Below are 26,965 nucleotides of genomic sequence, written 5' to 3'. Positions count from 1 at the left end.
CTTGGCACACCGTTCACGTTTTTACACAGAATAATTCAAACTTTTTTGTTCAAAATATCCTACAATAACATTTATGTAAGCCACAACTTTTTACTTTTAGATTAACTTTTTGACACACATTATATTTCCAAAGATATTCGTTTTGTTTTAAAAAAATTAAAAAAATGTGTATAAATCAGATCCAATCTCAACCGTTCAGTGTTTAAATCCAATGATCTAAAATGTGTGTCAAAATGTGTCCCGGGATTCTGACCATATATATATATATATAATGGTAGCTAGGGTTGGATTCAGAGTGACATTATTACTAGCTAGGGTTTTGGAGTGTGAGAAGACAAAATAAGATATTTCATTGTATATTCGTGGAGCTTTCATGCATCCGGCAGACGCTGGAAAGACTGTTATTTTGCCTGCTCGCTGCAAAGATAAGTAGGGCATGCTTTTATGGATCGTTTGTCGTCCTGTTAGTTTTGGCTACAGGCACCAGGCAATGTGGGAAACGTGAAAACTATTTTAATAATAAGAGCTAATAATTCACTTTCTTTTATGTAATCAGCATAAATCAGAGCCACATATGTATTTACTAGTACTTGCATATACTGCAGTGTAGTCAACAACCCGTACGCTTTATGGGTGCGGTTCTTGAAACCGGATACTATTCTGGTTGTGACTTCAAGGATGCTTTGCTGGCTGGGAAGTAGATCCTCTTGGATCTGGTCGAGCATTTTAGGTGGCAAAGATGCTGTTATGAGTAAAGCTAGAAGGCTTATTATGAATGGTGAAAGCACCAACATTTGGTCTCATAATTGGGTCACTCAGATTGGAGTCATTATTGCTCCTATTGGTCTTGTTCCAACCCATGCTCCTCAATTGATGTCGGAGTTAATTTAGCAGCTCTTGGCGGTTGGACAATGTTAGTAAATACATTAATTTTGAAAAAAAAAAAAAAAAGAATTCGTGCTCTGCCAATTGGGGTCTCTAGGCAACCTGATCATATGATTTGGCCTTCGACATCCAATGGAGTTCATTCAGTTAAATCAGGATACCACACACTACATTCAATACATAGAGCGCTAGTTGGAGGAAATTCTCACACATCACATAACATCTCGAGCCTGGTGTGGAAAGAAATTTGGAAGTGTCATACCCTACCAAAAATTCGATTATTTCTCTAGCGTATAGTATCGAATGCATGTGATATTTTGGTGTGAAAAAGGACATTCCAATTAGAAGTCTAGGAAGCATGTGAAGATTTACTTCTTTTTTTGTTTTCTAATATCACTGCATGTGGCAGCTACTTTCTCTTGCAGCTACCGTTTGTCAAGAAAACTATTTAGATTCTTTCTGCCAACAAGACACAGCAAGGCTTGTTATTTATTCTTACCTAACTTGATAATGTCAATTTAGGCATAAGGCTTAAAATTGCCTATGTGGTTTAGGCAATTTTGCTTGTGGTGTTCTGTCAAATCTTCAATTTTCGTCAATTTTGTGTAAGGTGAAGTTCATGTATGCGTCGCGTCACGTGCAAAAGTATTATTTTGTACCTATTTCATTATTGGGTCTCCATAATTGCGTGCAATAAGCGCCAAATGATCATACTCTTCATTTGGGTAATTTAAAAACAATAAAAACTACACGACTGATTTTTACCACCATTTGTGGTATTAAGCCTTTTCATAATGCAGTTGGTTCTTAGTCTGACAGTTCCATTATCCTAGCCTATAAAAGTAGCCACTCTGGCTTTCGTTTTCTGCCTCATTCTTTTCCATTCCTTAATCTTGACTTAAAATAATTTTTCCAAATTCCTTCTTCTGCTTTCTGCGTTCAAAATGGCTTGTGGCATGAAACTATTGTTGGTAGCAACTGCTCTATATTTGGTGTTGAACACTCAACATTTTGTTCAGGGAAAGCCACAGGTGAGAGAGCCACAGGTGCCCTGCTTTTTCATATTTGGAGACTCTGTGTCTGATAATGGCAACAACAACTTGCTTCCCACATTTGCCAAAGTCAACTACAGTCCCTATGGCGTTGACTTTCCTCAGGGCCCAACAGGAAGGTTCTGCAATGGCCGAAACATAGTTGATGTGCTTGGTCTGGACCTCTTTTTTACCTTCATCTTCTTATTTCGTTTTTGCTTCAATATGCAAATTGCTTTGAGATAAGATTGTTTACTTTGTAGTTTATGTTCTGTTTTCAAAAGGGTAGCCAATCATGGTATGCCAAGTGCAAAACAGTAATATCCCCGTTCCACACAAGTGTTTCTCGCATTTTGGGGTCCTTTAATTGTGTTTAAAAGATATAAACACAAGACTGGTTTGTGCTAATTGAACATTTTCTCATTACAGCTGAGCTTCTGGGATTTGAAAACTACATTCCACCATTTGCTTATGCCAATGGCTCTGAAATAGTTAAAGGTGTGAATTATGCATCTGGTGCAGCAGGAATTCGAAAAGAAAGTGGGAGGCAGTTGGTATATACTTAAATCACTTGATTAACTTTTGCATTTGACAGGTTAATTTCCAGTGTCTAATTATCAAGCACTTAAAAATTTGCTCTTGCAGGGTGCACGTATCAGCATGGGAGAACAGCTGAAGAATCACAGAACCACAGTCTTGCGAATTATCGACATACTTGGGAAGAGAAGCTTAGCCAAAAAGCACTTAAACAAGTGCTTATATTCAGTTGGGATGGGCAGCAATGACTACATTAACAATTACTTCCTGCCTCAGTATTACCAGACCAGTAAAGAATATACCCTTGAGGAATATGCAGAAGTTCTTATCAAACAATACACCCAGCAAATACTGGTTAGTAAATGCATGAATTGTTTTTCCAAATTTCATTGAGATTAAATGAATTTGATTGAAACAACCAAAACAACAACAAAATTTGATTCATTTGCTTGATGTATTATGTTTTGAAAGAGGTTGCGCATGTATGGAGCAAGGAAGGTTTCTTTGGTTGGCCTGGGGCTAATTGGCTGCACCCCAGATGCAATTAAGACCTATGGCACCAATGGATCTTCTTGTGTGGAAAAATTGAACAATGCATCCCAACAATTTAATCAAAAGCTTGTGGCTCTTGTGGATGAGCTCAACACCAATTTTACTGATTCAAAATTCATCTATGTCAACAGCTATGAAATGGGCTCAGGGGACCCTACATTAGTTGGTACATATAATTCAATTCTGAATCTCTCTCCTTTTTCTGTTTTTTTTTTTTTTCTGCTATATTAAGTATGGAATTGAAGCCAACGGGGTCTAGCCTAGTGGTCTGAGATTCAAACCCCCAGGGTACCTTGTCAGTGTGTGTGATAAACCCCCTCCCCTTTTTAACCTCGGAAAAAGAAAAAAAAGAGAGTATGAAATTGAATATTTGTTTTTGTTTTGGTTTTGGTTTTATAATTTCAGGGTTCAAGGTTTTGGATGCTGGGTGCTGTGAAGTGGATCAATATGGTCAATGTGCTCCTAACAAAACTCCATGCCAGAATAGGACTGATTATGTTTTCTGGGACGGATTTCATCCTAGTGAGGCCTCCAATTTAATCACTGCCAGCAGAACCTACTCAGCTTATAACGCTTCAGACACTTATCCAATGGATATCAGTCACTTAGTTCAGCTACAGCTTGAGCCTCAAGTCTCAGCGATCTAGTTACCTAGAAGCCTAGAATCCTTGCAAATAAAATTCATGTGAAATCTTTTCTTCATCCAAGCAACAAATATGTTTGTTGCTAGATAAGAATGTAATTGTCACATATCATATGCATTTTTTCCGTTGATAAGTTGGGTTTTACCAACTAACTTTTGATCTAATGGTACTTCATTTTCCGATTTTGGACACGATATTAAGTTCAAATCTTCCCTCCCAACAATTGAAAAAGAAAAAAAAAAGTGAGTTTGGTTATTGGTAGTACCTAGCTATTTGATTAATATTTCTCTCAAAAAAGAAGAAGTTCTAGGGCTTTAGATGGACTTTAGCAAAAGTCAATGGACCATGGGCTGGCTCAAAACCTATGCATGGGATGAACTCGTTCATGATCTCTTTTCCATTTTGGCCCATTTTAAAGGGCTTACCCGAGTGAACAAGTTGTTGGGTCGGGTCGGTACATGCTGAAAGCTTGCACGTCAATAGCTTAGGTATTTCTGTTTCTCTTAAAAAATAAAATAAGAATGTAGTTAACGAACCATGAACTGGCAAGTCTGAGTTGACCAATTAGTAATCAATCAATCAAAACCTCCACAGCACATTCTTTTGATGGGTTACAAAACTGATATCTGAAACAAGCCGATGGTCAAAATCTCATTTAAAAGGACAAAACTGGCTCCCCTCCATAAACGCTCTCTCCTGCCTCCTTTGCTTTGCTATAATTTCATAATGGCAAAAGCGATAGCATTAGGGTTCATCCTGATTCTTGTTTTGGTGGTTTCAATTTCGCAATCTCGTCTTGTTAATGGAGCACCACAAGTACCTTGTTTTTTCATTTTTGGTGATTCATTGGCTGATAATGGCAATAATAACAACCTCCTGAGCTTTGCTAACGCCAACTACCAACCTTACGGGATTGATTTTCCAACAGGACCGACGGGAAGATTTTGCAATGGCCGGACCACAGTTGACATACTAGGTCTTGTATTGCATCACTCTTTTCTGAATCTCTTTAATTTAACGTGCTCGCTATAATTGTTGTTTGTTCACATATATTCTCCTCTTGTTTTGTTTGCTTATTGGTTTGAGCATGAGCATATATGTTTTCTAGGTCGTGTTAGGTTTAAACTTTTACGGTTACAAAATATTTAAGTTTACTTGATACGTGTGGTTTGCAGATGATAGCACGTATTTAGAACCAGTTTTACTTAAATAAAAAGTGGACCGTATTATAAGTACGGTTGCAAGCATGCAGGAATGAGGCTAATTACCATGACATGTTTACATTACAGCTCAACTGTTGGGTTTTGAGAACCCCATCCCATCATTTGGAGCTACTAGAGGCCCAGACATTTTAAAAGGTCTGAACTACGCATCAGGCTCGGCAGGAATTCGAGCAGAAACTGGCTTCCAAGTGGTACGTAATTACTAATTAATCACAATAACATGACTTATTATATACATTCAAACCCTAGCTAATTAAAAAAAATTAACCTCCATGCAGGGTGCTCGTATCAGCTTAGATCAGCAGCTACAAAATCACCAAGTCACAGTCTCACGCATTGCTTCCACACTTGGAAATAACCAATCGGCTTTGCAGTATTTAAACAAATGCTTATATTCAGTGGGAATGGGCAGCAATGACTACATAAACAACTATTTCCTGCCTCAATATTATGACACCAGTCGCATATATAATCCTGAACAGTACGCCACAGTTCTTATTGATAAATATTCTTGTCAAATAGCGGTTAGTAATTATTAATTTGGCTTTAAAAGACTATATTATCATATTTAATTGAAAATTTATTGTTAATTTGTTTCATATTGTTTTAACAGAGCTTGTACAAGAATGGAGCGAGGAAGGTGGCCTTGATTGGATTGGGACCAATTGGCTGCACCCCAAATGCAATGTCAACATTTGGCACAAAAGGGTCCGCATGTGTGAATAATATGAACAGTGCGGTCCAACTTTTTAACCAAAAGCTTTTAGCTCTAGTCAATCAGCTAAACACCAATCTGACCGATGCAAAATTCATCTATGTCAACAGCTTTGGAATGGCTTCAGGGGACCCAGCAGCTGCTGGTACAAATAAATTAATTCTTGGGACTAATTAACCATGCTTAATTAATACAAGTGACATTAATTAACAAATTAATTAATTCTTTTTGTTCGTTTTCAGGTTTCGAGGTTGTGAATGTTGGGTGCTGCCCAGTGAATAATTTGGGTCAATGTGCTGCTGGCCAAACTCCATGCCAGAATAGGAGTGAGTATGCGTTCTGGGACGGATTTCATCCTACTGAGGCTTTGAATCAAATCACTGCAAGAAGAACATACATCGAGGTTGATCCGTCCGACACTTATCCGTTGGATATCAGTCACCTTGTTCAGCTTAGTCTATCATCATGCATGTAGCCCTAGAAGCCAAGCAAATAAAGTTCACTGGGAAATTAATCTTCCCCATAGAATCTGATCAATGAATTGTTACCTGACATGCATTGGCGGATCCAGAAATTTTTTAGCAGAGGTGCAATATTGACTAAGTATGAAAATGGTTTTTCGGAATAATCATTTTCTCAAGATAATTTTTGGCGGCTTTTATTCCTTATACATCAAATAAGAAAACTTGATTTTATGGGATTTTAGTATGAAGTATATATTGACTTAATGAGCCATCATTTTTAGCCTAAATCGTATTTTGCACTAAAACCGAATTTTCATATTTTTATTTGGTGGGAATTGGATTTTCTAGTATTTTTATTTGAATCCAAATAGGGGGTACTTCCTTATTTACATTGTAAACTTAAGTAAATGGAGTAATATAAAAATAAATAAAAGTAAAAAGACAAAGACATTTATTTAAATGTTGAAAATGGAAATAAGGTAATCTGTACACCAGTTAAGCAAAAGGGCAATTTGAAGCACCTACAATGGTTTTTCCGGCGAAGGGAGGTGCAGCTGCACCTCCTTGTGCCTTAATAGATCCGCCCCTGCTGACATGGGATTAATATTTTATTGTCACCTTCGTTTGATAAAGTTTCAAAAGTGACCATATCTCAACAAGTAGAAGAAGTGGTCAAAATCTTTTTTTTTTCTTTCTTTCTTTTACAAACTATCACTATCGATCTGTGATCGGTGAAAATCTAATTTAAAAGGATGCATTTGATGTCATGAATTAGTTTCAACTTTTTATACTTGAGGAAGTACTTTGACTTACAAAAAGCAATATCAAACGTCAAACAATGAGCACTTTAGGTAGGCCAATTTGATTTCTATATCACACGTGCTTTTGTAAAACTTGTCAAAAATAATTTGCATGTAGACATCATCATGTCCCTCTTTTAGACATGATTGAAGTTGGATAGAGCTAGCTTCAATATCTTTGCCAATCTTGACTCAAATCATATCCATACCCTATGGGAGAATATTGGGAATAAAATCCTTTGCCCATGCCATCTCTGGTTGCCCAAAAATAAATAAAAAATTCATCCACAACCCTTTACCCTGTTAATTTCTCATTGATCGTAAGCGTTATTATGGTTTTGACCAAAATAAAATAAAATAAGCGTTATTATGGAAAGTTTTCTTGTATTTTTGTCGGTGACATTTAAATTAAAAAAAAGGGCAAAGCTACCAATCTTGACTATATAGTTTGAGGAGCCCTCTAATTGCCCATTTGGCTTCACATATGCATGTAACATTTCCAATCCCCTCTCTCTATAAATAGTCCCCCTTCTGTGTCTCCATTTTCTTCACTTCTTAATTTGTATACTTCCTCCTCCCCTTTCAGTGTTATAATTTCCATAATGGCAAAAGTGCCAACAATATTGTTCATGATGGTCGTCGTTTTGGTGGATCCAATTCATGGAGCACCACAAGTTCCTTGTTTTTTCATTTTTGGTGATTCATTGGCCGATAATGGCAATAATAACAACCTCCTCACCAGAGCCAAAGTGAACTACCAGCCATACGGGATTGATTTTCTCACTGGACCAACCGGAAGGTTTTGCAACGGCCGGACCACCGTTGACATATTAGGTCTTATATATTTCCTCTCCCTTTCTAAATTTCTTTTATGTCTTTGTCCATACATTGTTCTGTAATACTTCACATATATATATATATATATATATATATATTTACAGCTCAACTTCTGGGTTTTGAGAATCTCATCCCACCATTTGCAACTAGCAATAAGGGTCCAGACATTTTAAAAGGACTGAATTATGCATCTGGCGCAGCAGGAATTCGAGTCGAAACTGGCTCCCAGTTGGTAACTAAAACTAATATAATTGCAAATCAGCTTAATTAAATAAGTTATAACATATCAAATTATATATTTTCTCCTTGCAGGGTGGTCATATCAGCTTAGATCAGCAATTACTTAATCACCAAGTTACAGCCATGCGCATTGCTTCCATACTCGGAAGTAAACAATCAGCTTTGCAGTATTTAAACAAATGCTTGTATTCAGTTGGAATGGGCAACAATGATTACATTAACAATTACTTCAAGCCTCAATTTTATCCCACCAGTCGCATGTACACCCTTGAACAATACACCACAGTTCTTATTGAACAATATTCTCGCCAAAGAATGGTAATTAGTTACTAATTAATTTTCCATATGTCTTTGTGACTTGAACAAACAATTAATTAATTAAATTTATTGGTTTTGGAAGACTTTGTACGACAAGTATGGAGCAAGGAAGGTGGCCTTGGTTGGGCTGGGACTTATAGGCTGCACCCCAAATGCGATTTCAACATTTGGAACAAATGGGTCTGCATGTGTTGATAAATTGAACACTGCGGCCCAAATGTTTAACCAAAAGCTTGTATCTCTGGTCGATCAGCTCAACGCCAATCTGAGAGATGCAAAATTCATCTATGTCAACAGCTTTGGGATGGGTTCAGGCGACCCTGCAGCTGCTGGTACATACGTACACATTATTTCTTGGGACCAATCTCTATTTTCCATGCATCATATTATTATGAGGTGATTAATTATTTTGTTAATTAATTTCAGGATTTAAGGTTGTGAATGTTGGGTGCTGCCCAGTGAACAATATTGGTCAATGTGCTGCTGGCCAAACTCCATGCCAAAATAGGAGTGAGTATGTGTTTTGGGATGGATTTCATCCTACTGAGGCCTTGAACCAGATCACTGCAATAAGAACTTACACTGCTTTTGATCCGTCCGATGCTTACCCAATGGATATCAGTCACCTCGTTCAGCTTAGGTTATAATCATGGAGCTTTTATGAGAAGTCATGCAAATAAACTTCACAAAGAAATTGACCTTCCCCACATAATCTGATCAATAAATTGTTATTTGCAGGAATCTTTATATGGTGTGCGGCGCCTTTTGGTTGCATAACATTTTTTAGTCTCGGTTGATTTGGAATAACAACTTCCATAATGTACTAATCCAAATTTGGTTAAATGAATTGTCGCATGCATCATATTCGTCTAGCTTTTTAGTTATAAGTATAAGGATTTTGTAGTTTACGTAGTTAAGAGCATTTATCCCCTGCACTCGATATACTAAATTCAATTCCCCCTACATAAAAACAAAAATGTTTCATTTAAGTTGGAAGAAAATTTGATTGGAAATCCTTTTTTTTTGGGGTCAATTGGAACTCTCCTTTTGATGAACAATACATTACCCATGGGTTTTATGGGCTTTAGCAGAACTCAGCAGACCATGGGCTGACTCAAACCTAGTCATGGACTGACCCAACTCATTTATTAAGGACTTGTCTTAAGCAAGTTTGTGTAGATGCCATGCTATGCGCTCCTCCCAAGAATTCTATAGTGTGGGCTTTATATATGGTCCTTAGATGAAGCCCTATTTCTTAGTCGCTGGATTAAATTGATTAGCTTGATTAATAGTTAAGAGATATGACTTCACCTAAAGGCCATATATGACAGGACCCGTCCCAATTTCCCGAACCCGAGAAACCTGCGGAGACCGGCATCACCCCATGCGGGTTCACTCCTTAAATCTACGTCCTCATTTGCCATAGAGGATTAAGGGCACGAGACTTTCTGCCGAAATTTGTGAGTCTCCCCTATAAATTGAACATTCCCAAAATTTCCACCTGCAAAGAACGCATTTTATAACCCAACCGGCAGCATGCACAATAAAATCTCATGCAATTTACCTAAATGGCCTCCGGCCTTCAAATGCTTCTAGCAGAACTGCCCACAAAGTTCTTAAAATAACTTAATGCATCAAACATGCATATAACAACTTCAAAATCTACTCACGCGCACCTTCACTCACTTAGTCCCCAGGACAAGCCTCAATTCAACCAAGTTTTGGAACCAACAAAGAGGTCCAAACCAATCCCAATAAGACCACCTAAGTGGGGTCTAATATGTGGCTGCACCTAGTAACTTCAGGCTGCCTACGTACCCTACTAAGGGATCAAGCCACACGTAGCTCTTTCATATCTATCCTGGCTACTAATATCAAATAAACCATTACCACCACACAAATACATACATTCTAATATTTATCCATCCCAACCCATCAGTCACAATCACAGTATCACCCTTCATACGACGGGACGCATCCGGCCTCGTATGGGGCTCAACACGCGGCTAATCCAAAGACGCGTGCGACCTCACCGGGCACGCTACATTCTCACCACCCTCACACAACCATATCTCCTCATACGTCGGGCGCACCGGCCACGTATGGGTCAACACGCGGCTAATCCAAAGACGCGCGGCGACCTCCCACCGGGCTACATTCTCACCACCTCACACAACCATATCTCCTCATACGCCGGACGCACCCGCCACGTATGGGGTGCAACACGCCGGCTAATCCAAAGACGCGCGGCGACCTCCCACCGGGCCTGGCTACATTCTCACCACCTCACACAACCATATCTCCTCATACGTCGGGACGCACCGGCCACGTGGGTCTGCCAACACGCCGGCTAATCCAAAGACGCGTGCGACCTCACACCGGGCTACATTCTCACCCCTCACACAACCATATCTCCTCATACGTCCGGGACGCACCCGCCACGTATGGGCTAATCCAAAGACGCGTGCGACCTCACACCGGGCTGCTACATTCTCACCACCCTCAACATGATCACAATATGGGGTACGTGGGGTAGTGCGTATAGCACTGTAAGCTAACATTCGATCGCTTTATTTACTTTTAAACATCCACACAATTAATTATATAACATATAAATTCTAAACTTATATAAACCTCCACAAATAAAGCATACCGTAAACTCCCCCATTTAATTTCACTAATTAAAATCTTAAGCTCACGGTCTCCGTTTCACTCAACAACGCTCGAGACCTGTCACTAAGGTCATTCTAGCCCTCCTGGGATGGTAGAACTACAAAGAAAGTCTAGCGGTCCACCCAGGGTCAAACTACCCAAACTTGGTCAAACGGGCCCGCGGGGCCCACGACCTCCAAATTCCGATCCGAAAGTTCCTATAGGTTCTACAGGCTCTAGGACACACGTCCTGCAAGTTTGGTCCAGATCGGACGGTCGGATCGCTCACGATCGCACGATCGGACGGTCGCTAAAACCCTAACCCTAGGGTTGGCATTTTCGGAGTATCCGGGACTCCATTTTACGATCCGTCGAATCCTACACGATCCTGGTAATACCTAGATCAACATATAATAATTTCAGGACCATCCAACGGTCCAAACCTAGCGAACCCGGAAAATACGCAATATGCGATATCCGTTCGGAACCCTAACGGTATCCAAAATGAGATCCGAGCACACCTACGCGCTCGTGACATCGAGAGGATCACAATGGGACAAGAATGCCCCTCAGCTACAGTGCCCACGCGCCGCCACACGCGCCGGCAGCGCGTGGGTGTCTAAAGCGATATCGCATCGCCGGAAAACCTCCAAATCGTGAGCCAAGACTCCTACCCTAGGTAATACACCTAATTTGGAGTCACTTTTGTTCTTGGACATACCCCAAAAACTGACCGGAAGTGGCCGGAATCGCGATCGCAAAACCGGCCGAATTCCAAATCGTAGATCGAGCTACTTAGCCTCAAAATTTATGAAATCCTACCCAACCATCAGCTAGATCATGCAGAAGGGATGAATTTCCATACCTTGATTGCCAAAAATGGCGGCCGGACGACGGAGAACGAAGCCGGCGAAGTTTCGGGCGAAACCGGGCGGTTTTCTTCGATTTTCCGGCGAAATCCCGGCGGCTGGCGGCGAGACCCGGCTGGGGTAGGAAGAGGACGGCGGCCCGGTCATTTTGGTACCGGCCCCGTCGACTTTGGTGGCCGGACGAGAGCACGGCCGGCCAAAACGTGGCCGGCTGTTCCAGCCGTCGCGAAACCGAGGAGAGAGAGAGGGAGACGCGCGGGAGAGAGAGAGAGAGACAGACGGGGGCATTTCCGTCTTTTAACCAAAAATCCAATTTCCAAATATTTACGATTATGCCACTGAGCTTCTTCTGACCATATCTCTCTCGTTACAACTCCGATTCGAGCCCACTACGTGTCTACGGACTCATCTCACCGTGCTCTACGCAACGGTACAACCGGAATTCCCAAATTCGTTTCGGGTAAGAAAATGACTAAAATACCCCTATCCCACGGGTAATTTCTCAATTCCATTTAAATTAATTAAACATGGGATAAATTTGGGGTCGGGGTGTTACAATATATAAGGCCCTTACTATAGAATGACTCGGGCTCCTCCTAGCTATGCTCTCACTTCATGCTTGTTAATAACCTTAATTTGTTTTAATTTTAAATAAAAAAGATAGATCAACCGAATCTGCAACACTTTTTTTGAGAAATTTTGCAGTGTTATGTTCATACCTTAAGTTCATGAAATATCAACAATGTTATCCAATTATAAAATGATATGTATAGATTAGTTTCAACAGATCATATGCCAAACAAGTAGATGGTCAAAATTTTATTTGAAATAATAATGAATTTGTAATTATGTTATCAGTTTCAACTTTTCACTATTAATCACTATTGTAATTAAAACCCATTTACCATGGTAGCCCTAATTAGTCAATAACGACCATTATCTATTTTCTTTGGTTTCTGAAAAAACAGAGGAAAAGAACTATAACCTCCATTCTGTTATTATGGCGAGTTTTACTTAGGGTTAATTTTTTTGTAGGGTAATGATTTTCCCCACTCCTATTTTATCCACTTACACTCCTTTTTTAGTTATAAAAAAGGAGTGTAAGTGGATAAAATAGGAGAAATAAGAGTGGGGAAATCACCACTCTTTTTGTAACGAAATTGACTCAAACAAGTCTTTGTGTCTCTAATTAGTAAGTTTTTCATTGTATTTGTGTGGTCAAGAGCACAACATGTTCGGCCTCACGAACATCCCAAGTATTTAATAGAAAAAGAAAAACACTAAAAAAAACCCAAAGTTTACAATCCCTTTCTTTCTAATCCTTATAATTAGCAGCTTACAATTCTTTGATAATGGCGACGAATGACACAGTAATATGGACGTTGATGATTGTTGTTTTGGTGGTTTTCATATCACAATCTTGTGTTCATGGAGAATCGCAAGTGCCTTGTTTTTTCATTTTTGGTGATTCATTGGCGGATAATGGCAACAACAACCACCTCAAGACCCCGGCTAAAGCCAATTACCTGCCTTATGGAATTGATTTTCCAAAGGGACCAACGGGAAGATTTACCAACGGTCGAACCTTCGTTGATATAATAGGTCTTTTCTTTCTATGCACTGCATACTATGAGAATTGTACATGTTTTATGTTATCATGTATTGGTATAGTGCATTACATTTGGCTTTAATGATCCCCAGATTGGAACTAGTGAGCTGTAAACTCACGACTAACTTTAACTAGAACCTTGATATACGTAAATTTACCTTATATCCATGGTTTGTAGATGATTTTACGTATAAATTTGAGGCCGGGGGGTTATGCATATTGTATTTTATTCTTTTATGTGAGTAGTATAGATATCTATACATATTAATTAATAATAAATATATACGTTTGCAAGGCATTCACAAAATGAGGCTAAAATTAGAACATGGATCTTTACATCACAGCTGAACTTTTGGGTTTTGAGAACCCCATCCCATGCTTTGCAACTACCAGGCGGCCCAAGGACATGGTTAGAGGTCTGAATTATGCATCTGGCTCAGCAGGACTGCGAGATGAAACTGGCACCCATATGGTAATTAATCAAGAGTTAAATAATTTACACAACTTAATTATATAATTAAGCAAATTGATCTGTATATATAATTTTCTCCTTTTGCAGGGGGCTAATGTCAACTTGAATAAGCAGCTGCTGAATCACAAAGCTACAGTCAAGCACATTGCTTCTGTGATGGGGCATAAACAATCATCTAATAAGCACTATTTAAACAAGTGCTTATATTCAGTTGGAATGGGTAGCAATGACTACATGAACAATTACTTCCAGCCCAAGTTTTATCCCACCAGTACCAAATATACCCCTGAACAATATGCTACACTTGTCATCAAACAATATTCTCGCCAAATAAAGGTTAGCAATTAATTAACACCATGCACTTGTTTAATTAGTCTTTGAGACTTTGAAAGCAACTATATCTATACTAAATTTATAACACAAGACTTATTTGTTATAAAGACTTTGTACATGTATGGAGCAAGGAAGGTGGCCTTGGTTGGATTGGGACAAGTAGGCTGCGCCCCATATTCAATTTCGACTGGAACAAATGGGTCTGCGTGCGTGGATAAAATGAACGATGCAGTTCAATTTTTCAACGAAAAGCTTAAGTCTCTCGTCGATCAGCTCAACACCAATCTCACAGATGCAAAATTCATCTATATTAACACTTATGGAATGTCTGGAAGTTCAGCGGATCGGACAACAACTGGTTTGTGGACTCTCTTTGTGCTATGATTTCTTTTAATTTCAATGTTTTCGAGTGCCATGAGCCGGTTAGGTCATGTGTGACGTTTTCACATAATATCTATCTATATGATGTGAAAAATAGGTCATATATGACCAGCTCAGCTTGTATATACAAATTAATTTCCTAGCTATATGATGGTTTCAGAAAGAATAAAAGTGACATTAATTAATTTGTTTTGTTTGATTTCAGGATTGAAGGTTTCGGACGTTAATTGTTGTCCAGTAAATGAAATAGGTCAATGTGTTCCTTCCGCAGCTCCATGCAAGAATAGGAGCGAGCATATGTTCTGGGACTTATTCCATCCTACTGAGATGGCCAATTTAGTCACTGCAAGACGAGCATACAATTCTTCTAACCCGTCTGACACTTACCCAATGAATATTGGTCACCTAGCTAAACTTAGGCTATAACCATGGAGTTCTAGTAGCCAAGGACATAAATTTCAGATGGAAAGTAATAGGGCACAAATGTTTTTTTTTTTTTTTTTTTTTTCCTTTAGGATGAATAAATTATTATTTTAAAGACCCATCAAGTGAGGCTTCGCACACCTATTTAAATATATATATATATATATATATATATATGAAGGAGGTCAAAGACTTTTAAATCAAGGGAGCTGATTTTCCCTTTCCTTTTTTCTCCACTTATACTCCCTTTTGCTATTTAATATTTTTTTAATAAATTTTGTTCTTTTTTGTTCTTTCTCTTTCTCTTTCCTTTTCTACCCTTATCCTATATTAATTTATTTTTATTTCATTTTATATTATTTATTTTTCTTTATATTTAATTTTCCAGCTTTCCCTCTATTTTCAGTTTTTTTTCCTTTAATCGAGTAAGAAATAATTAATACTGTATATTTGTCTAGACAAAATTACATGGTCCACCTACAAACACTCATGCCCCACGAATAAACCTTGCCGTAGTTTTTTTGTTTTTTTGAAGGAAACAAATTTTAGGTGGCCACAAAGAAACAAAAATGCATCTAACTACACATTTTTACATTTTATTTTTTCATGTTCCTCTCCCTCTTCTCCCTCTCTTCGCCGTCATAACCATTTGGAAAACAGATATTGAATGAAATTTTTTATTTATGAACTTGTGGACATGAATAAGAAAATGAAATTGAGTTTGAGACTATTAGTTTCAAATTCACATTAAGGGAGTTCTCTTTGTTCCATATGAGATTATTTCATATCTTCATTTATTTTGGGTCAATCAGGGATTGAAAAGAAAGAAAAAATAAAAAGAAAGTAAAAGAATTCTTCTCATATAAATATTTCGGCATTTTAAGTCTATAGGGGAATCCAAAAGCCTGGATTTTGTTCACTCTTATTGATTGAGTACCCATATCAAAATATTAATGTAGGGTGAGGGTAGAATAGGAAATATAAAGAACACAAAAGAACAAAATTAATTAAAAAGTATTAAAAAGCAAAAGGGAGTGTAAGTGGAGAAAAGAGGAGTGGAAAAATCATTTTCCTAAATCAATTGTGTTCATATCAGTGGACGGAGTCCTAATTAGATATTGGTTTTGTTAAAGTACCCTTTTGTACTTGGGTGTATTTGTATTTCTTCCTAATACTTTGTACTTGGGTGTATTTGTATTTCTTCCTAATACTTGTATGATGTATCGTTTTGATGTTATATACGAAATTGATGTTTTGCTTAATTGTGTTTATCTAACTGAGCTCCCATTTTTTGTTATTAAAATACTTTTGTTTTAATAATATCACAAAATTTGAAGAATTTCTGTTGAATATGAACCATGGTGGAATGAAAACAATTGATTCATTGAAATAATTTAAAAACAATCCAGGCGGATACTTGATGAATTTGAAAAACAATTTAAAAACATTAGCCGGTGAAGCTCTTTGTACATGTACAAAGTCATCAAGCAGGACTGCCTTAACTCTTGCCTAGAAGAGAAATATCCAAGCTACAGAGAATCGATGACATCAAAGTGCCGTAAAAAGCAAGAGCAAAATTTAAGAGAACTTAACTCATGAGATTTTGAAGCAAATTAAATTCCCACGAGGACTCAGTTCATAAAGACTACAATTGATGCTAAACACGTAAAATATTTCTAACAAGGTAAAACATTTTGAGAATTTGATCGATCAAATATATGTTGTGAAAAATCGATATAATGTGTGTAAGATTTCAAGTAATTTCAGGAATGAGCTAAAGTCTAAGAAGAGTACCCCTTATACTCCCATGCCTTAGGCCTTTGCCTTTGCCCATGCCATCTGTTAGTCCCCAACCAAGCACACCATTCATTTGCTTAATTTGGTTCCCAAGAAAATTCATCTGTGAGATAATAGAGTAATTTTAGAAAGCACACATCTCTTAGTCCCCAATCTTAGAAACATATCAGAATATGAACTGCTTAAGTTGGTTAACATTGAAAAATTTGATACACAAACGAACTTTTCAAACACTTGTTGTGAAAAATATATATAATGTGGATAACAGAGCATAATTTTATAAATGATGAGCAAAGTCTAAGAAGAGTACCCTCTCTCGTGCCATGCCTTTGCCCATGCCACCTTATTTACGGCCATTCATTTCTGTTTTTACTTTCTTTTTTTTATCAATGCGGAAGGGAGTCGAATTTGAGAACTGTTCCAAATATTGGAAAGAGAAGTACTACGAACCTTTAGTTGCAAGATCAATGATCGTGTATAATACAGTAATTCTAGAAAAATCTGAATCTTGTATTTTTAACAAATAATTAGATACTATCATATGCTCATCATTTGATGAATAAAAATTTGGAATACTTTTGGTGTCATTAATTAGTTAGTATTAGATCCCACTGGGATTGTAATCCGCCAAGTCTGTTAATCAGTTTCTCATCGTGAGCATTCTATGCAAGATGAGGGCTTCATTGTATTTGTGTGAACCAAACTGCTTGGCCCCCACGACACATATTCATTCGACCAAACTCAATCTTCACAGTATTAAATAAAAATAAAACAAAAACAAGACCCATTAATTCAATCCTCTCACTATATAGACATTCCCTCTGCATGCGCTCCGTTCTGGCCTTCCACATCTTTGTTTTCATAATCAATACGTCTCTTTCTTTGTTCACTTTTCTTTTCAGTGTTAGTAGCTAGGGCTATATATATTCTTTGATAACCAATGGCAACAAATTATGAGATGGGTGTTAGATGGTTCAAGATGATACTTGGTGTTTTGGTGGTTTCAATATTATTATCACAATATTCTTGTGTTTATGGAGAAGCGCCGCAAGTACCATGTTTCTTCATTTTTGGTGATTCGTTGGTCGACAGTGGCAATAATAACTACCTCCCGACCTTGGCTAAAGTGAATTACCTTCCCTATGGGGTTGATTTTCCCATTGGAGCAACAGGAAGATTTTGCAATGGCAGAACCTCAGTTGATATACTTGGTCTCGCTTCTCTCTCTCTCTCTCTCTCTCTCTCTCTCTCTCTCTGAATTTCTTTTAAGTACATTGTTCATATCTCTCTATAGCTTAGGAACTATACATGTCACAAAGAGGAATTTGTAGTTTGTTGATCTAATATTTACTATTGATACGATTAAGTTGAGGATGACGTATGCTTTAAACTTCGATTCAGGGTCCAAATTCACAAGGTGGCTAGACCGCACGAAAGTTCAGAGTTATGTTGTCATATTATAAATTTAGGCCACATGTGATCAATGTTCCAAAACATCTAGCAAGAAAATATTCCCCTTAATTTTGTTATAATTAAGTATGTTGGTAAGATATGCACACAACACATGGAGGCTATAATTAATTAGGACAATTTTTTTTTTTTGGTTACTTTACACATTACAGCTGAACTTCTGGGTTTTAAGAAACCCATCCCACCATTTGCAACTACTTGGGGCCTGGTCATACTTAGAGGTCTGAATTACGCATCTGGCGCTGCAGGAATTCGAGCTGAATCTGGCACTGAGATGGTAACTAATCACACCAAATTAACATGACTTATATATTTATATATATATATATATCTGCAAAGTTAATATTAGTATTAATTAATTAAACAATTTATATGAAAACTTAATTTCTGTCCTCTATATATATGCAGGGTGTTAATGTCAACTTAGATCAGCAGTTACGAAATCACCATGTTACAGTCTTGCGCATTGCTTCCATTCTGCGACATAAAGCATTAGCTCTCAAGTATTTAAACAAGTGCTTTTATTTTATGGGAATCGGCAACAACGATTACATTAACAATTACTTCCAGACTCAGTATTTTAACACCAGTCGAATATATACACTTGAGCAATATGCTTCAGTTCTTATTGAACAATATTCTCAACAAATTATGGTAATTATTAGTTATTAATTATTTAATTAATACCAAGCACTTGTTTAGTTTACTAATCTTTATCGTCGACTTTGAGAGACCTACTCGAAAAGGACTTATTTGTTTGATGTTGGTTTTGATTGAAGACTTTGTATAGGTATGGTGCAAGGAAGGTGGCCTTGGTTGGAGTGGCACCAATAGGCAATGCAACAGAACCTTTTAATGAAAAGCTTAGAGCTTTGGTGGACAAGCTCAACGCCGATCTGGAAGATGCACAATTCATCTATGTTAACGCTTCTTCAGTGTCACGTCCTGCTGGTACTTGGTTACACTTTTGTGCCTCTCTTTTCTGCTGTGATCCTGTCATATGCGACATTTCTCTCGTAAATATGTACGTGAGATCCACTGTTAGATGAGGAGAGAGATATATGATGGGGTCGCACAAACTAAAATTCCTAGCTGTATTTTCTGAAAGAGTACTAAAAGTGACATAAATTTGTTTTGTTGATTTCAGATTTCAAGGTTCCGAACATTAGCTGCTGTGCAGTAAATGAACTTGGGCTATGCAATCCTTTCCAACCTGTATGCCAGAATAGAAGTGACTATGCATTATGGGACTCATTCCATCCGACTGAGGCCGCCAATATAGCCAGTGCAGGAAGAGCATACAGGTCTCAAGACCCATCGGACACTTATCCCATGGATATCAGTCACCTAGTTCAGCTTAGTCTATGATCATTGTTGGGCTCTAGAGCCAGGCAAATAAAAATTTCATATGGCAAACAGAAACATCAACCATATATATATATATATATATATATATATATATAGAGAGAGAGAGAGAGAGAGAGAGAGAGAGAGAGAGAGAGAAATTAATATACTATATGTACGCTTGGATGTATGAGACATATAATAATAGATGTTCAAACCAACATTATAAAATATTCAATCACATGAGAGTTGGAGGAACTTGTTAGTGTAACGTCACTCACAGAGTTTTTAGTAGTACACATTGCTGCAGGCACATATTTAAAATACAGACAAAGAAATCCCCTTCTACTAATGTACTAGGTACCAACGTCTTCCACAGAGCCAAGTTGATGATTTATGCTTCCTACTACTTGACAAAGTGCCCGTAGCTATCATCATCTGGTGTCTTTACATACCCACCATAGAAAATTAATTCGGCAGAGACGACGGTCGTCCAAGCACATTAACTGCACAGGAATGTAAAAGGAAACTGTTTGAAGGGATGCATGTAATGGTGCTTGCATCTAATATATGTGCAGTCAAATTACAATGTGAATGGTAATTTGTTATGAGGTTGATAATTTGGGATATATGCGTACTTACACTAATTGAAGGGCCATCGGATCTTGGCGTGAATTGTACTGATGATTGGGCTGTAATGCATTCACTTGAAAATAGTTCCGAGAGTCATATGGCTGAGACTGCATGATCTCATAACTTCCCCCTCCAGCCATCACATTTATGTTTTGCTGGCTCCTCTCATTCTCAGCTATCTATATATCCCATTCACAAGCCCCATGAATCACTACTAATTACGTACTACATACTACTAACACAAACACAAATACAATACACACGCGAGCGCACATCACATGCATATTTTTCTAGAGAGGGAGAGAGAGAGAGAGAGAGGGATCACCTTTGCTCGTAGGAGCTGGTTGTTGTTATGCAAGTCAATTTCCTGCTAGGTGCATTATAATGTCAATGAAAACCAAGAAAAATTAGTTTCATTAACAGAACAAAACTTATATGAATGATTTTGAGCAGTGTGAGTGCAACTTCTGGTTACCTCATATACCATTTTATGGTAACATGTAAAGAATTCACTGTTAGTCAACTTATAGAAGCTAAAAGAACCATATTGAACATTACCTAATGACAACAAAATGGTTAAGAGAGGTTTTGTTAAAAATCAAAAGAAAATTTAAGAAAGCTTAACCAGAAATTTTAAGCTTCAATCAAGTTTTCATGAGAACTTCTGACCAAATTAAACATTCAGCAAACAAGTGATAACTTTTAACACTAGCTTCTAACATGCATGCACTCAGTTGATAAAGACAATTTGATGCCAGCCTACAGTCTCCAAATGCATATGATCGTGAACCCATTTACAATAGATCAAACATACCAGTACATGCATGTAAGTAAATTGTTTACTTGATAAGTTGGTAAACATGCATTGGGCAGTGATACTCAACAAACTTTTCAAATATGACGAGAAATGTAGTAATGCATATAAGAGAATGCAACTTTATAAATGAGGAAGAGTCAAAGAGTGGTACCCTTTTCTGCATGTACTCAATTTCGGCAAACAAGAGCTCATTCTGAGAGAGAGGATCAAAGATTAATAGGAAAGAAATATATGAAAACAGAAAAGGAAAAACTTGTCAATGTCTATGCAAAAGCTATCAAAATACAAGTAAATAATTCAGATCGCAAAAATCCATCATAAATATAGAAGAGATACCTTCTTGGATCTGATTCTGTTGATTCCTTTCTCTAGTTTACTCTCCAGATTCTTCAGGTCTTTCATATTCATAGAACTCAATGACTCGCCCATCATATGCCTGTCAAAGAAAAGGCTGCCAATTTGAAAATCTGGGATCTGGGAAAGCTTTTGGTAACTAGGGTTGAAATTGATCCCTTTAAGATTACCTGCTTGAGTTCTGCAAATTCCCTATCTGAGCGCGCAGTTTCGCAGCTTCTTGTTGGTAGTACTGCGAATTACATCCATAAATCAATGGTTAAAACGTCTCATTGAAAATATGATCAAAATCAATAAACACTGCTTTACTAGTTATGAAGCATGCATTAAAAATTCATTCTTAGTGCTTTACCAATTATATATATATATATATATATATTCCACATAAGTGTATGTGTGTGTGTGTGTAATATATATGTAATATATACAATTATTATAAATTAGGGCTCATATATGTAAAGCAATTCTATCAATTAATATATTAACTTCTTACCAAGGCATTCAACTAAAAGCTTTAGCTTTACCGGTATTTTTGGTTGTAATAGAATGAAAAGAACAACTGGATTTATATGGCTCATCCAAATTCCAGGATTGATATTGGAAATGATTATGATGAGACTAAAGAGATCCAAAATTACAAAAGGAAAACAAGACTTGTCTTAGTCATGGATTGGTTTTGTTCATGATCTACATAACTGAAACCAATTTCTAATCAGTAGTTCAATATTCACACCCTTAGAGGAGAAAGTATATGATAATGAAATCCGGAGACCAGAAAGAGCTAATCTCACTTTTAAAATCGTACTCCAAACTTTTCTGTCAAGTATCTGTCATCAGAGTAAATAATACCTGAGTACTAGCTTCGGAAACAGATCCGGTATTTGTAGACTCTGCGCATGCCTTCTTGTACCTCTCAATTGTTTCTTTAACACTGCATGGTATGCAATCATAGCATTAATATATGAATCTATAAAAGACTAGAAAGTAAGAATACATAACACTACTAGTTACCACAAAAGAATGCCATCTATTGATACATGGATATATACACCTAATATTAGACATGTAGTCCAACCAATATGCATGAGACTAGTGCTCAAGGAAGAACACCAAGTTAAATATGTACCAAATCCTCAAATGCTATAAGTAGGCTGCATTTATAGCATTGCTTAAACATATCAAATATTTAAATAATCTCCAAAAACTGAAAAGTTTTCAGATAATGTATTCAGAATTTGAGTGTATAAGATGAACTTTAATAGACAAAGAAGTTTTTGAGTGTAAAGTTTCTTACCATGAGAAAAGCTACCTAGCAAAGGATTGTTTCTATTTATGTGGCTTATTTCATCAAACTTTCAACAACAAGATTCTTGAAATAAGTTCCTCACTACTTTCTTCCTAAAGAGGAACTATGGGATTAAAGAGCAAAATATTAATAAACTTTTAGGGGACATAAAATTCTAAAACTTTATGAACATGGTGTGGGAGCCTATGGTTGCTGTGATGAATTAATTATCTAGTTAGTGACTTTAATTACCAAGGAGTAATATATGAACCATCATGATGCCACTAGTTCTTTTCTAAACCATAAGATGTTACGATTTTCTATTGCCTTAAGTAGTATCCTTCCTGTCAATGGGGTTTAGCCTATGGAAAAAGACATTGACTTATAAGAGGTTTCAAATTCGAATCCCCATGGCATCTTAGTTGTGTGTGTACTATGTGTGAGAAATCTCCCTCCCCTTTAGGTACGTAGACTATCACTTGTACCCAAAAAAAAAAAAAAAATAGTAATCTTCCTGGAAGTAATGGATATTTTACATTCCTTTTTTTTTTTTTTTTTCTTTTTCAAATTTGAAATATTTGCTTTTACCCCTTAAATAATAGCAATATAACATCTTGTAGAAATATAAAGAAGAAACTTACTAGCTTTGCTCATCCAAAGTAATGGATAGATGCATTATAGTGGTCCCATTTCATGATACTTACAATTGTGTCAATTGCTTATCAACTAATTAAGCAGGATCCAAATACTATTAGGCTACGCAATTAATAGTGGAGCTCTCTTCATAACTAGCTTCTTGTGTATGTTAATTAGACTAGACATAAACTTCTGATGTGCATGTCGGTTTACTGAAAAACATATCATGTAAAGGGGGTTTCCAACCAAAGCCAAATTTCCTGTGTTGGGAAAAGGGAGAGAGACACAGATACAGAGAAAGAAACATTCATTGAACTATTTATAAATGGTAATTAAAGTTGTTTCCACAAAAGGCATGCTTGAAATTGAACAAAGCATGATGCTTGTTACTTTCATCAGCTTATTATCCTCTCTAGGAGGATGAAGTCTTCTATCCACAGCAGAAATTCTGACTCAGATTCTACCTGCAGTGATATAAATTGGAATTTCTTTTCCCAAGCTCTAGCCTTTTGCCTCCCCTTAATTCTTTTTCCTAGGTACATATGCTATTGATATACATTAAGGGCAAATAATGCTACTGAGTTAAGTTGGGATTATGGTTAACCTCAATATTAGGCAAAGACTAACGGTCAAATTAAACTAACTCTTTCAGTTAACTGAACCTAAATAATGCATGATAAAACATCTCAGTTTCCTTAAGATCAAAACGAAAACTCAGTTGTCTGAGTTAGACCTGCTGACCTAGTCAATCAGTCTCAAATGACGGATGTGATGCAAAACCACATATCAATATCATAATAAAAAATTGAATGAATTTATTATTATGAAAACACAACCCAAGAGTTCACTCTTTCCTATGGCATCTGATACCTTAAAATCCTCGACCTTGTGATTGGTTGCCTGTGCCACGATGGCGCAGCTCCCCAATATGATTGGTTCAACCATATTACAGGCCATAACTCTTGCCACTCATTACACAAGGGACATTGGCCTCAAGTTTACCCTATTACCCACCTCGAGTAATTCACAAGCAATTAAAAATTCGGGTTTATTTATACTTTAAAGAAGTGAAAGTAAATATATTAATATAAAATTTGATATTTTCTGTCTGAAACTCTGAGAACATCAAAGCCGTCTGTTTTAGCAGAGCAGGCAGCGACATATAAGCCAAATGCTCAGAACTCTCCCATTGGCTTGCAGTTGTCGTACGTTGTCTCTGCTCACTTATATCTCTCCCACACTAAGAACTTGCATAAATATATCTATGCAAGATCTTGAGCAAATGCAAAGGCCATTCTCCAATGCCCAGCAGTGACATCTTCATGATGACCCACTTGAGCTATGATCTCATACATACTCTCTTTCACTTCAAGAGCAATAATTTGGAAAAATAATTCATAAAAGAATTTACCTTTGTGATAAAACCCAGGTAGGAAAATAATAATAATAATAATAATTTGACCAGAAAGGTTAAAATTTAGGGTTGAAGAAACTGAGAAAAGAGAAGAGAGCCCAGTGTAGGAATAATGACATAAAGCTCTTTTGTCAGAAGTCAAGAACCGAAAAATCGTGTGTGACGTGACCAAAGATTCTATTAACCGAGACAAACAAAAGAACCCAACACCTAACCCTAACCAGACCTCACCCATTTCCAAAGAAATGTGAAATTGAGAAAAAAGAAGACATTTTGACACTTGGGTTTTGATTGGCTATGGAAAAATGTCTCCTTTACTCGATTTAAGGGTTACCCACTAAAAGATTTTGGACTAATTGATTACCCAGTGTAGTTCCTAATGAACCCTAATTTGGTTATGTGGAATATTCCACGAAAAGAAAGTGAGATTTGGGAAATTTTAAGGGAGGTTAGGGGAAAACTCTTCTGGGTATGAGTGGTTGTGGCCTGATTTGGGTGTACAAGGGAGACTAACATATTTCAAGCAAAACCCATCTGGGTGTATTGGAACCCTAGTATGTGCTTTTTTCAGAGAAGGTCTTGTCATTTTTATTTTATATATTGAATTGTACTTTTGTTTTCCTGGTGTCCATAACTGACGTGGTATTTAGGAAGTGTCAAGGAGATTGGAGGTTGGGCTAATGGGGGCATGACAGCTTGTGTGTTGTAGGCCTTCTTAGCCTAATAGATGACATAGAGTCATGCAGAGAGAGAGAGAGAGAGAGAGAGAGAGAGAGAGAGAGAGAGAGAGAACAGCAGAAAATTAACAACAATGGAGGGAGGTAAGGAGCTGATCTCAGAGGCCTGCATACATTCCCAAAACCACTACTTGTTGCTATTTACATCCATGATATGCTTCTTTTCCTATCTATTAGACCAGATCTATGTTTGCACCAAACCAAGAGCTAAGAAAATGATCATAAACAGAAAAGAAAAATTAATAAAAATACCCATTAAAAGCACATACATGGAAAAAAACAAAAGATAAGAAAGAAAGACAAGTGAATCTTATAAGTTAGAGAGATAGAGAGAGAGAACTCAATCTCAACTCAACTGAGGACCATTACAATGATTATGTTTTCCTGCTTAAATCCACCCAAAGATCTACTACAGAAGCAAAAGTCTTGAACACAGAAACACCAATTGCTTCTTAAAAATGCAAAATTTGTAGCCAAATTTTGCACACAAAAAACCAACTTTAAGAAGAACATCCGAAAAAAAAAGGGGCTTTTAAAAGGAAAACTAAAACTACATTAGAAAACTTGGGCTGAAAGAAATTTTAAGAGCCTTCAGTAAGAAATCGAAAAGAAATAAAAGAAGGAAATTAAAAGCAATACCTGTTGTTGGCATACTCATAAAGTCGGCCGCGGTTAGAGAAGACTATGAGAGCAACCTCTGCATCACAAAGTACAGAGAGTTCATAGGCCTTCTTGAGCAACCCATTGCGCCTTTTGCAGAAGGTGACTTGACGGTTCGTTGTGTTTTCGATCCGTTTGATCTCGATCTTTCCCCTACCCAATTTTCTTTGGGGAGAGTCCAGAGACATGGATTTGTTTTCATAGGCCATAGTTGCAAGCTGAATCAAGCACAAAGAGATCAATCAAGGAGCTAATTAGTTAAAAGACCCAGTACTTCAGTTACTCTCTATCTACTTGATCATGAACAAAAAAGTTGAAGCAAGAAACATATGAAATGAAAACTTGGTGCAATACTACTACTACAACAACAACTAGCTAGCTCTAGCTAGGTAGCTAATTAAGCTAGCATCCCCAAGTTCAAGAAATTGTGAACTGAACAGAACTAAGTTTTGAATTGTTAACTTTTCTTTTGGATTCTTGGGGACCAAACAGAAACAGCTGGTAATTAAATAAATCTGGCTGAGAAGCCAAAAAGATTGATGGGACTAAAAGAAGTGAGGCAACTGAAGATGATTCATGAGATAATGTTTGAGTATTTTGCTTAATGACATGGTAAGAAAACAAAGAAAAGATCATGGATGGTGATAATTAAGGACAGAAACAGAGGTTTCTACCTTTTGGGTTTTCTTAGCTCTTTTTCTTTCTCACAAATCTAAACAAGAAGATATGCAGAAAATGGAAGCGAGGTGGGCTAAGAGGTGGCTATTTATAAAGGAATAAATGACATTTCCCAAACCACTTCAATTTTTACTCTGCAATTTTTTAGATATTAT

General features: G+C 37.2%; 6 protein-coding genes across 10 annotated transcripts; 5 read left to right on the top strand and 1 right to left on the bottom strand.

The window, feature by feature from the left end:
• Positions 1–1,682: 1,682 nt before the first annotated feature.
• On the top strand, positions 1,683–3,813 carry LOC103325051 (GDSL esterase/lipase At1g29670-like). Its single transcript, XM_089049398.1, has 5 exons — positions 1,683–2,091; positions 2,346–2,470; positions 2,562–2,807; positions 2,925–3,171; positions 3,411–3,813. The coding sequence occupies exons 1-5, from the start codon at positions 1,830–1,832 to the stop codon at positions 3,650–3,652; spliced, it is 1,122 nt and encodes a 373-aa protein (XP_088905524.1). The 5' UTR covers positions 1,683–1,829; the 3' UTR covers positions 3,653–3,813.
• Positions 3,814–4,375: 562 nt separating this feature from the next.
• Positions 4,376–6,414, top strand: LOC103325075 (GDSL esterase/lipase At1g29670-like). The gene is made up of 6 exons (XM_089048466.1): positions 4,376–4,625; positions 4,939–5,063; positions 5,151–5,396; positions 5,486–5,559; positions 5,608–5,732; positions 5,830–6,414. The coding sequence occupies exons 1-6, from the start codon at positions 4,376–4,378 to the stop codon at positions 6,060–6,062; spliced, it is 1,053 nt and encodes a 350-aa protein (XP_088904592.1). The 3' UTR covers positions 6,063–6,414.
• A 1,047-nt stretch (positions 6,415–7,461) lies between these two features.
• On the top strand, positions 7,462–8,893 carry LOC107880119 (GDSL esterase/lipase At1g29670-like). Its single transcript, XM_089048467.1, has 5 exons — positions 7,462–7,685; positions 7,793–7,920; positions 8,001–8,246; positions 8,329–8,578; positions 8,673–8,893. Exons 1-5 carry the CDS (start codon positions 7,481–7,483, stop codon positions 8,891–8,893), a joined length of 1,050 nt encoding a protein of 349 aa, XP_088904593.1. The 5' UTR covers positions 7,462–7,480.
• Positions 8,894–13,069: 4,176 nt separating this feature from the next.
• Positions 13,070–16,099, top strand: LOC103325076 (GDSL esterase/lipase At1g29670-like). Its single transcript, XM_016792965.2, has 5 exons — positions 13,070–13,369; positions 13,721–13,848; positions 13,936–14,184; positions 14,290–14,539; positions 14,768–16,099. Exons 1-5 carry the CDS (start codon positions 13,120–13,122, stop codon positions 14,986–14,988), a joined length of 1,098 nt encoding a protein of 365 aa, XP_016648451.2. The 5' UTR covers positions 13,070–13,119; the 3' UTR covers positions 14,989–16,099.
• Positions 16,100–17,616: 1,517 nt separating this feature from the next.
• LOC107880762 (GDSL esterase/lipase At1g29670-like) lies at positions 17,617–20,102 on the top strand. Its single transcript, XM_016793013.2, has 5 exons — positions 17,617–17,993; positions 18,405–18,529; positions 18,661–18,906; positions 19,032–19,203; positions 19,400–20,102. Exons 1-5 carry the CDS (start codon positions 17,723–17,725, stop codon positions 19,618–19,620), a joined length of 1,035 nt encoding a protein of 344 aa, XP_016648499.2. The 5' UTR covers positions 17,617–17,722; the 3' UTR covers positions 19,621–20,102.
• AG (K-box region and MADS-box transcription factor family protein) lies at positions 19,785–26,965 on the bottom strand. Of its 5 annotated transcripts, none has more exons than XM_008227185.2 (9): positions 26,807–26,965; positions 26,112–26,350; positions 22,250–22,331; positions 21,571–21,632; positions 21,383–21,482; positions 21,198–21,239; positions 20,555–20,599; positions 20,239–20,408; positions 19,785–20,102 (listed from the first exon to the last, which is right to left on the bottom strand). In XM_008227185.2, exons 2-9 carry the CDS (start codon positions 26,339–26,341, stop codon positions 20,099–20,101), a joined length of 735 nt encoding a protein of 244 aa, XP_008225407.1. In that variant the 5' UTR covers positions 26,342–26,350; positions 26,807–26,965; the 3' UTR covers positions 19,785–20,098. The 5 variants fall into 5 exon arrangements, with proteins under 5 accessions (XP_008225407.1, XP_008225408.1, XP_016648725.2 ...); XM_008227186.3 differs by having other exon boundaries at positions 20,555–20,596; positions 26,807–26,964; XM_016793239.2 differs by having other exon boundaries at positions 26,595–26,870.

The sequence above is a fragment of the Prunus mume genome, linkage group LG3 (assembly GCF_029339155.1).
Source record: "Prunus mume cultivar Tortuosa linkage group LG3, ASM2933915v1, whole genome shotgun sequence".
NCBI lineage: Eukaryota > Viridiplantae > Streptophyta > Magnoliopsida > Rosales > Rosaceae > Prunus > Prunus mume.
The sequence above is the reverse complement of the archived record's forward strand: the minus strand, read 5'-3'. Positions and strand labels throughout refer to the sequence as shown.

What these genes read in the sequence shown, in the direction of transcription:
- AG (XM_016793239.2), bottom strand. Translation starts at nt 26,768, where the DNA reads ATGATCTTTTCTTTGTTTTCTTACCATGTCATTAAGCAAAATACTCAA. An exon ending in TATGAGTATGCCAACAACAG is followed by an intron (nt 22,332 to 26,111) that starts GTATTGCTTTTA and finishes CATACCATGCAG; the next exon opens with TGTTAAAGAAACAATTGAGA. An exon ending in ACAGAATCAGATCCAAGAAG is followed by an intron (nt 21,240 to 21,382) that starts GTATCTCTTCTA and finishes CCTCTCTCTCAG; the next exon opens with AATGAGCTCTTGTTTGCCGA.
- LOC103325051 (XM_089049398.1), top strand. Translation starts at nt 1,830, where the DNA reads ATGGCTTGTGGCATGAAACTATTGTTGGTAGCAACTGCTCTATATTTG. An exon ending in AATACACCCAGCAAATACTG is followed by an intron (nt 2,808 to 2,924) that starts GTTAGTAAATGC and finishes ATGTTTTGAAAG; the next exon opens with AGGTTGCGCATGTATGGAGC. An exon ending in AGGGGACCCTACATTAGTTG is followed by an intron (nt 3,172 to 3,410) that starts GTACATATAATT and finishes TTATAATTTCAG; the next exon opens with GGTTCAAGGTTTTGGATGCT.
- LOC107880119 (XM_089048467.1), top strand. Translation starts at nt 7,481, where the DNA reads ATGATGGTCGTCGTTTTGGTGGATCCAATTCATGGAGCACCACAAGTT. An exon ending in GACCACCGTTGACATATTAG is followed by an intron (nt 7,686 to 7,792) that starts GTCTTATATATT and finishes ATATATTTACAG; the next exon opens with CTCAACTTCTGGGTTTTGAG. An exon ending in AGGCGACCCTGCAGCTGCTG is followed by an intron (nt 8,579 to 8,672) that starts GTACATACGTAC and finishes AATTAATTTCAG; the next exon opens with GATTTAAGGTTGTGAATGTT.
- LOC107880762 (XM_016793013.2), top strand. Translation starts at nt 17,723, where the DNA reads ATGGCAACAAATTATGAGATGGGTGTTAGATGGTTCAAGATGATACTT. An exon ending in AACCTCAGTTGATATACTTG is followed by an intron (nt 17,994 to 18,404) that starts GTCTCGCTTCTC and finishes TACACATTACAG; the next exon opens with CTGAACTTCTGGGTTTTAAG. An exon ending in CTGAATCTGGCACTGAGATG is followed by an intron (nt 18,530 to 18,660) that starts GTAACTAATCAC and finishes ATATATATGCAG; the next exon opens with GGTGTTAATGTCAACTTAGA.
- LOC103325076 (XM_016792965.2), top strand. Translation starts at nt 13,120, where the DNA reads ATGGCGACGAATGACACAGTAATATGGACGTTGATGATTGTTGTTTTG. An exon ending in AACCTTCGTTGATATAATAG is followed by an intron (nt 13,370 to 13,720) that starts GTCTTTTCTTTC and finishes TTTACATCACAG; the next exon opens with CTGAACTTTTGGGTTTTGAG. An exon ending in AATATTCTCGCCAAATAAAG is followed by an intron (nt 14,185 to 14,289) that starts GTTAGCAATTAA and finishes TTTGTTATAAAG; the next exon opens with ACTTTGTACATGTATGGAGC.
- LOC103325075 (XM_089048466.1), top strand. Translation starts at nt 4,376, where the DNA reads ATGGCAAAAGCGATAGCATTAGGGTTCATCCTGATTCTTGTTTTGGTG. An exon ending in CAGAAACTGGCTTCCAAGTG is followed by an intron (nt 5,064 to 5,150) that starts GTACGTAATTAC and finishes ACCTCCATGCAG; the next exon opens with GGTGCTCGTATCAGCTTAGA. An exon ending in GGCTGCACCCCAAATGCAAT is followed by an intron (nt 5,560 to 5,607) that starts GTCAACATTTGG and finishes TAATATGAACAG; the next exon opens with TGCGGTCCAACTTTTTAACC.